Raw genomic sequence first — 9,929 nt, 5'->3', positions numbered from 1 at the left:
AATGTTGTAGTTATTTTACTAGTTTACTTTCCTCATAGTATTTTAGAGGTATGTCTCCCTCTTAAAGCAATGGACATCTGAGACAGAATCCTATCTGCACTATTTTCCTTCACCTGCGAATCCCTTCTCTGTGTTGTGCATTCCCATGGCTCCATCACCTCTACTTTAATGTGATAGACAGATCTTATTCATTCTGTCACTTTTATCCTTCTAGTAATTCAAAGCATTTTGCGTTCCTAGACATACGAAGATCAAAGGTTATTGCTCTAATGTTCTCAAAATAAAAAAGCTGTTAGTATTTCATATTTTATACTATATATAAATAAGTACATATATTTATATATATATACATATATATACTTTTTTACATTTTTGGACATTTGTTATGTATACAAGATTGCCATAAGCAATCAACACATGAAAATCCAGAGAAAACAGTCTCAGAATAAGAACCTATATCAGTAGTTCTCAAAGCATGAGCCCTACATAAACAGCATCAGCATCACCTGGGAACTTGTTAGAAATGCAAATTCTTGCCTCACCCTGCTTCAGATCTACTAAAATCAGAATCTCTAGGTGTGGGGTATAAATCTATTTTAACAATTCCCCCAGGGGTGTGTCACACCTGCCAAAGTTTAAAAACTATTTATTTATTTATTATTAAAACCAATAAATAAGAAAAATTAATTTACAATCTAATCAACATACATTTATTTAGCGTGTCCTGTATGCCAAGCCTTCTGTGGATACAAAAATGAATAAGATCTGATCCCTCCCCACAAGACGGTCCTAGTCTACTTGGGCACACACATCTACTATGAGCTAAACATTGTGTTAGGCTTTGAGGAGAGTATATGGAAAACAGTATAGCATGGTGCATGACCTCAAAAGATTACTATCCTGTTGGACTGATAAATTGCATATGTGCAAAATAACAATCAAACAGGGTAAACGTATATATGTTTGAATTATAATACATTTCAGTATGAGTAAATATTATAGCATTTCAAAGAATAAAAAATGTTGTTTGGGGAACAAAATATTTTTTAAACACTGTAAATCATATATTCACAATTCTAATACTATGGCTTTTACTATTAGGATAAGATATATTTTAATTTTTATTTTATTGTTGAGAAGTACTATCTTTTGACTAAATGGAAATTGTTTTGCCCGCTGTTTTTGAAAGATTATTAAGAAAGTTTATAGCTGACCAAAAGTGAATTGTGCTTTAATGAGAATAATAAATAATATTTCTTCTTTTTAATAGTTGAAAGAAGAAGAAGGTATAATATTAATTACCGAATCAAGGAGCTTGGCACTCTTATTCCAAAGTCTAATGATCCGTGAGTTCCACAATCATTTCTATAATAATGTTATAGTTTCACTACCCCCAAAAATGGGTGGGAGGAAGGAGGAAGTAGGGAACCAATGACTAGGAAACTAAGCAGCTTATGGCAAATATAAGGCTATTGCTGGTTTCATTTTAAAATATCTGTTCCAGGCTGATTGTTATTAAGCAATTAAGTTTATTAAGAGTTGTCCTTCTTAGCTATAAGAAATAAGAAAATTACTTCTCTCCAGTTCCTGGTGGATCTTTCTGTGTGGTACCAATATTGGCAAATTTAGTGATAACATAATATGCAATTTATGATGCTGATTGGTACACTCAATTTATGGTTATAGTAAATCTTCCCATTTAAGATTTGTGCATACATAAAAATAGAAGTGTCAGATTTTCAGAGATCCCCAAATTCTGGAGACATACAAGTAAAATACGGAATTGTTAAAACTTGTTGATTGATGCCAACCAGATTTTTGTGTCATACACACACAGTCAGTCAAAAAGTTTGTTTGAGGTTATAAATCTCAAGAAATAGTTAATCAAAGTGTCAATTTAGAATGTTGAGTTTCTCCAAAAACATAAAAATGTAATCTGTAGCATTAATAATGATTTGAAAATGTTTCATTTAAACTGAAAACTGGCCTCTCCAAATACTGGCAATTGTCCATTATCCAGAAACAATCATGCTTGATAAGGTGATATTTGCGAGATTTGATAACACTCTTTCCCTAAATCCAAATTTATTAATTCACTTGGACAATTTATTAATTGGTGATAGAATGAAATGTAACATTTTGTACTACACTATTTTCTATTGCTTATAGCAGAATATATGGAACAGGGTAACTTATAAAGGAATGAAATTTATTTCTTACAGTTTTGGAGACTGGGAAGTCCACGGCCCAGGGGACACATCTGTTGAGGGACTACTTCTGGGTGGTGACTCTCTACAGCAATGCAGGGTGTCACATACGAAAACGGGCTGGTCAAGAGAGAGCTAACCTTCTCACTTGCTCTCCTTATAAAGCCATCATAACTATGCCCATGATAACTTGTTACTTCATAAATGGATTAATCCATTCATGAGGGCACAATCCTCACTACATGATCCCCTCTCAACGGCTTCACCTTTTAAATACCATAATTGGATTTCCCACCCTCTTAACACTGTTACAATGGAGATCAAGTTTCCAATACATGAACTTCTGGGGACATATTTGGCCAATAGTGCATTTATCCTTTTGAGCATACTAGATAATGAAGGCTTCTGGAGTAGAGTGGCAGAAAGAAAACAGGATGAAGAGTGTGACTCTTCAAATCTTTTAAAGTCTCTAAGCATGTGACTCCCTTTGGTAGCAGAAGAAAGTACTTATCTTCCCTATATGATTAGGTTTTTATAAAAATAAAGTCAAATAGGTAAATGAGAATACTTTGCAAATCACAAAATTTGTATGAGAGATTATTATTACTCTGTGTTTTTGTAGGAGCTTTGGTTATCTAAAGACTCCTTTCTAGTTCTAATTCATTACCTAGAACAGGGGATGGCAAACTTTTCTGTTGGGGACCAGAAAGGAAATATTTCAAGTTTTGTGGGCCATATGGTCTCTGTCAAAATTATTTAACCGTGCCATTGTAGCACGAAAGCAGACATAGACAATATGTAAATGAATGAGCACGAATGCATCCAATGAAACTTTATTGACAAAAATAGGCCTGTGCTATAGTTTGTCTGCCCCTGGTCTAGAACATGGAAAATCAATTTAATACAGAATCATATCTTAAAGAGCATATACTTGGGAAAACTTCACTGTAGGCATTCTTTCGTTTTTCTCTTTCTTATGGATCTCAGAAAGGAGGATTGCTATTTATTTTAATTCTAGTAAGTTATATGTGGGCAAATAACATTTATCTGGGGTCTATTTGAAAACATATAAATTAGATGTTAACTATGTCAATACATATGGATCTGTCGGCATAACAGAGGCAGAGAAGACACTTTGCTGGAAGTGTGGCATTCCAAACATCTCAATACTAATTCTGTTTCAGTGTATTTTATTCCTTGGTTTGCTGTGGCCACATCTGTTACTCTAGTGTCCTTCCTTAAGGTTCAGCAATTAGAGTGCCATGGTTGAATCCAGAAGATAGCCTCTTCTGATAGATTTTACCTGAGAATAATCTGTGTCCATGAGCCATCTACTACAGAAATTATCTTGGAATCATCTGTCAGATTTTCAGATGTTACTATGAATAATCTAAAAGTTACAGAAAACAAGGATACTTGGGAAAGAGTGTGGGGATAACAAAGAGAAGGCAAGGTTTACTTTGAAAGTGAGAAAGTGAATGAAGAAATGGCATTATCATGTTATGGCAATGGTAAAATTAAGAAAAAGTGGATCTGAAAAAACAAACATGATTTCAGTTTGAGTATAATAAATTTCAGAATAATTTGTTGAGTAGGTGACTACAACCATTAAAATAATAAAATAGGGTTTCTTTTTTTAAATAAGAAAATACATCAGACTACACAATCAAAAATATGAGTGTCACATATTACGTAATAAGGAGGATAGTAATGCCTTGTGAATCTTGATTGTAGTTTTATGTGCTAAGTCTGCACTGAGTCACAATATAAACATATTTCTTACAACAGATGCATTTGAAAAGGTGGGAAAGCCACAGGCTTGCAGAAAGAGCACTGAATTGAGTGAGGAAACCTGGAGCTTATCTTCTAAACACCACATGCTCTTGGGCAAATAGCAGGAACTGTGGAGTGGTTGTCCTCTGAGGGCCTTTCCAGCTCATGATTAGAATAAACTTTGGGGTTAGCTTAGGAAATCAAAGCTAATACCTGAAGACACTTAGAATTACAGGAAGTTGCCATTTTACATCAAAATATTCAGAAATTTCTATTTCTTTGAAGGTCAAAATTGGTGAGGTCAGAAGAGAAGATAATATATAGAACAGCTGTAATTGGAATATAGGTTGAGAAAATTACATGCAAAAATAAACTACCAGGCAATGACAAACTCTTGACTGTTGGTAAAAAACAAAACCAAACAAAAATAACAAGCAAACATGAAAAGTGAAGAGCTTTTACAACATGTGGTAGCATCTACTTTAGTGCACTTGGAGGCACTTCTGTCCATATGTGTTTTTGTGAGCCGTGTTTACAAAAATCACATTAGTAGAAATTTTAAAATATCATCAGAGCACAAATTATTCTATTGGTGATATCAAATTACTCTTGCTTTTCCACTTTTTAAAATTTATAAAATACATTTCAGTATTTTACTAAGCTTATCAGGTTTTTTTTTACCCTTCTACAATCAGAACTTCCTCCTGCCTTTGTGTAAGAACGGTTGTTGAGGCAGTATATGAGACCTAACAAAACTTTCCAAATCAAGAGTCACAAAGTGTTGATCTAATCAAGAAAAATCAGACCTGTCTTCTTCTCTTTATAAAAAAATATTTTAAAAAATACTTTTAAGTGAATGTGCATTCCTAAAATGACAACAGATTACATATTTTCCATAGTTTTGCCTAGCACTATCAATTTACACCTTTGTTTTATCTGCTCTGGCCCTAAATTCATTCAAGCTTTTAATCTACTAAAAGATTTAAGTTCTTCAGAGAATATTGTTTTGCAGAAAATGAAAGGCCATTATCAAGATTCATTCTTTAGCCATGCCTTTACTGATGCGTTAGTGCTTACAGGGTACTGTCATATATGATATTTAATGCCTAACTCCTTGAAATTTTCTCAGGAGAGAGGCAAAAGCCCTCTCATAAATATGAAAAACTTAAAATATTTTAAGAAGGAACCTCATATATTAAAATGGCTTTAAAATAGAGTAAACTTTTAAAAATTTAGTGTAAATGGCATGAGGTACAAATTGAAGAAAGACACATTATGTGTTCTTTACCACAGTTTTGAAGCTTTTTTTAAATCTAAGTAAATAGTTTGAACTTCAAAGTGTGCTAGGACTATCCTTTTTATCTGTTCCTCTGTCCTTCAAGTTTTTCTTCCAATAAGAAGAAATGCGACAAAATTAAGGGTTTGTAAGGCCCCTACTACTGCTTAGAGTTTTAGCTCAGAGTCCACTACACTTTCCTGTTACAGATACTTTCTTGGTTTAACAACAAAGGTAGCCTGTCCTCCCCCACCCTTCCCACCACCATCTTCCCCCTCAATTCCACTCAAATGAGAGCAGCAGCCACTATATCCTAGAGAACTGACAAAGCATTTTCAAACTTGAGACAGACATTGACAGTGGTTTGGTGCATTTAAGAAAACAGTTTATCCAGGCCTTTATAAGTATTTTCACCTACTGGTAGAAAAATGTTTCTTCCTTTGATTTGTTTCTGCAATGGCATTGTCACCTGACATGAACTTCCAATGAGGCACATACAAATCAGATCTTTCGTAAGCTATTTTCCCACTTCTGACCCTTAATAAATACATATTAAGTTTGATATATTTCACATGATCATGTAAAGCAAATATATATGCAATATATTTTCATGCTTATTTTATGTTGTATTTAAAACATCTCATGACTCTAAAGTGAAAATTCATCAAGGTTTTCTAGCAACTCTGATTAATGTTTAGCAATTAGTTTGACCTCATTATTCACACATATTGTCAGTCCTCATATAGTATTATATTCATTTATGCATGTTTTCAGATATTAAATTCAGTAGCTTGTTCCACAATTCGATATGTATAATTTCTCCTGCCCTATAAATAAGTTTTAATAAAATTATTTTTTCTTGTGCTATAGCCTAAAAGGTTATCCAGTAATGTTTAATTGCATTTTCTTATCTTAAACTTATTTAAAAATAGGTATTCATATCCAGCTTTTTGAAAATATTGATGTTGTTTATGCAGAAAAATCAGCCAAATGGTTTTGGAAGGTTTGCTCTATTGTGTAAAGTGATGTTGTCAAACTCTGATTTGTTTTACAATCACTCAGGATCACCCGTCAGGAGGGACTTAATTTATTTATTTTTTCTCAGAAACATAAAAGCAACCTTATTAGAAAGTAGGTTAAAAGATTGGTACATTTGAAAAGGTCTTAAAAAATTTAGGCTTAAGTCCTCAGTAATGTACATTTCCTAGTTCATTAATGCAGAAATACTGCACATAGATTTTAATCTTGGAGTTAATAATAAAAGCAATTTTCGCTAAAAATATAAAAACTGTAATGGTAGAATCATGATATTGCATTTAGCTCTCTCACAAAAAGTCACTTTATTACTTTCTTTTGACACTTATTTTCATTCTGGGATTAATTTTACTATATAAGGGCTTCTTAACTATTCTATTAAAATTTCTATTCAGAAGCAATAATATCTAAGAGTGAATAATAGTCATGTAAATCATTATTTCATATTAATGTAAAAGATTTTGTAAGTTCTTATGAATTCTGCTGACATGCACGATTGTGAAAAGGTTATCTCTCCGTTCTTCAGTGAGATGCGCTGGAACAAAGGAACCATTCTGAAAGCATCAGTGGAGTACATCAGGTGGCTACAAAAAGAACAACAGAGAGCCCGAGAATTAGAACACAGACAGAAGAAATTAGAGCAGGCTAACAGGCGACTTCTACTCCGGATTCAGGTTTTTATAAGACTGTTAGCTTAAATGTGACTTCCTGATCATCAGTTTATTCATTGGTCTCATTTATTTATTTTCTTATTAACAATTATTTTTCCTTCTGAAGGACAATTTTATCTCCTTTTAGAAGTTTATGAATTGAGTTGTTTCAATTAGGTTTTGACTAGAAATCCAGGATCAAGATGATTATATTGTATATATCATATATATATCACAAAATGCAGAAAACAGAACTCATTTCATAAACACACACACTATTATTCCAGCCAAAAAATACTAAGGAGAAGAACATTTGCTTCTGTAGGTACTATTGGAAAATAGATTCTCTTCTCCCCCTTTTATTTCTTTGGTGACGCTGGTGTGGATTTTATTGCCTCAAGGCATATTATCAGTTTATATTGTCACTCTGCATCTGTTCATGTGACACAAACTATCAAAATGTAGAATATTTCAACTCTTAAGGGTTTTTTTTGTTGTTTTTTTGTTTTATTTTTTAAATGTAAGCTTGCTTATAGCCAGGTAAAGCATTTACTCAGAGTCCATAAAATGGTCTTGAATTATGGTGAAAAATTAATCAGGAAGAATAAGTGGAAGATTTTTCATTATCTCCCAATAACTGTAGTCTGAGACACTATGGGACCATCATATGTCATGAATCCCTTTATAGAACAATAAGAGGAGAATTTTTTTTTTTAAATCTGAGTAATTTTCTCAGGATTATTTTTCAGGCATTAGAAAAGCACTGGATTTATTGATTGCAAAGAATATTTATAATCTGTATTACTCTTCATTTTGAATGCTTATTAATATTTTGGTTCTATTTCAGTTTTATTCTCTAAACTTAAGTCCATTTTCAAAAGCATTACTTAATGATTCTTGTTTGAAATTGCAGGAACTAGAGATACAGGCTCGTGCTCATGGTCTGCCAACCTTGGCTTCACTTGGCACAGTTGATTTAGGTGCTCACATCACCAAACAGCAGACCCATCCTGAACAGAATTCCGTAGACTATTGCCAACAACTGACTGTGTCTCAAGGGCCAAGCCCTGAGCTCTGTAATCAAGCCATGGCTTTCTCTGATCCTTTGTCACACTTCACAGATTTATCATTCAGTGCTGCTTTGAAAGAGGAACAAAGATTGGATGACGTGCTACTGGATGACTCAATATCTCCCTTTGGAACAGATCCTCTGCTGTCTGCTACTTCCCCTGCAGTTTCCAAAGAGAGCAGTAGAAGAAGTAGCTTTAGCTCAGATGATGGTGATGGGTAATAAGAAGTAAACAGGCTCAATTCATCAACCAGGAAGCAATTTTATGCTGGTGCTATGCAATTATGACCTCTGTTTCACATATTGCTTTGGCTTAATTTTTCTGAAAGGAATATGTTGTTCACGAAAAAAAAAAAAACTGCTTGATTAGAAGCAACAGAAGATTTTACAGGGAAAAAAAACCATGGTATGGAAGAATTATTGAGGGCTAAGAGTGATGTTTACTCCTTGCCTACAGAATCCAAATCTACCAAAATTTTGTTTTCCTGGAAAAGAGGTACAGCATAAGACATAGCTCTCTTAGCTCTCTGTTAGTGTTTTAAAAGCAGCGACTTGGTGATGTACTGTTGGAACTAACAGACTGCAAAGAGTAAGCCGATGAAATATACAAACCTTATCTTAGTCACTCACTTCCATCTTCTCTTATTCAACTCCTGTGGCATCAGTTTTCAAAAATCGAGATCAACAGATCTGGTGGTAATTGCCTTTCTCCATCATATCGTGGACATATTGTCTTAAGTTCAAGCCTTATAGCGGAAATAATTATAAATAGATTACCTGTCAGTTGTAATTTAAAAGTGAATCTACAATAAACATGAGAATTTTCCACAATAAAATACATAACATGTATAAAAACATTGGTTACAGAAATAATCTATTTCCTTTAAGAAGTTCAATTATGCTAATTCTAAAAGCATTCTTCTATATTTATGTCTTCATGCTCTGTTCAGAGAAAGGAACACATTGAATATTTTTCTCAAAAATATGGACTAGAATTTTATCCCTTCACACCACACACACACACACACACACACACACACACACACACACACACACACACACATGCATACAATGCAGATAGTATGTTTTCTTTTTTTCCCCCTCCAGTCTTCTGATTAGCTATTCAGCATCACAAATCACATTCCAAATCCTCTTTTCTTCATCCATGAGAGATGTTGGATAATGAATTTCAGTAAATAAAATATAAAAAGTCCTTCTACCAGGACAATTTGTCAGGTATTTAAAATTTATAATAATGTTCAACATTAGATGTAGATTAATTACTTGTTGATAAAATCTTGCTCCAAATTGACAAAATATTAAAAATTGGATTGCCAACTATAAAATAATCAGTAACACAGAAACTATTTCTTATTGCATTTGGCTCTGAATGGAGGATAAAGTTCTATTCTCATAAGTATTTAAAGTGCTCTATGATCTTTGGTTGCTTTTTTTTTTTTTTAGCATTTTTGAGTATTACAAACATTTTTACCCAGATTTTATCTCTTGAACTTGTTTTAGGTTTGTGAATTGAATTATCCAGCATGATGCTCTGTGCTGGACTTCCATGGATGGCCATCTGATCAATGAATATTTATAAAGATACTCACAACTGCAGTGAGTCCTGTGAAAATGTAGGATGGATTAGCAAGATATTGTCTTGCTCCTCAGGGAGTTAGCAAGGCTACATGAGAAACAACAACAAAGTGTAGAAGACATATAGAAATTCTAAGCATAAACTGTGAGTACAGAATGTCAGAGAAAGTGGGAATGAATGACAAAGTCTATGGGAAGAGTAGAATTTAACTTCTTTTTTAAAAGCTCTAGAATCCCAGCGTCTAGCACTAGCAGATTTCTTGAAACGAAATAGTAAGGGACTATAATAGTTGATAATAAAGATGGTGTCAGTGTTGGAATTG

General features: G+C 33.3%; 1 protein-coding gene across 1 annotated transcript in view; it reads left to right on the top strand.

Annotated features, from left to right (window-relative positions):
- TFEC (transcription factor EC) overlaps positions 1-8,232 on the top strand; it is a 46,757-nt gene extending 38,525 nt beyond the window's left edge. The window contains exons 5-7 of the mRNA XM_008566829.1: positions 1,271-1,346; positions 6,818-6,965; positions 7,855-8,232. Of these exons, the coding sequence (XP_008565051.1) occupies positions 1,271-1,346; positions 6,818-6,965; positions 7,855-8,232 (602 nt within the window). The remainder of the gene's footprint in view (positions 1-1,270; positions 1,347-6,817; positions 6,966-7,854) is intronic.
- Positions 8,233-9,929: the final 1,697 nt, after the last annotated feature.

This window comes from Galeopterus variegatus, unplaced genomic scaffold (genome assembly GCF_000696425.1).
Source record: "Galeopterus variegatus unplaced genomic scaffold, G_variegatus-3.0.2 Scaffold270, whole genome shotgun sequence".
Lineage (NCBI taxonomy): Eukaryota > Metazoa > Chordata > Mammalia > Dermoptera > Cynocephalidae > Galeopterus > Galeopterus variegatus.
Note: the sequence above shows the minus strand (reverse complement) of the source record. Positions and strands in the feature narration are given on the sequence as shown.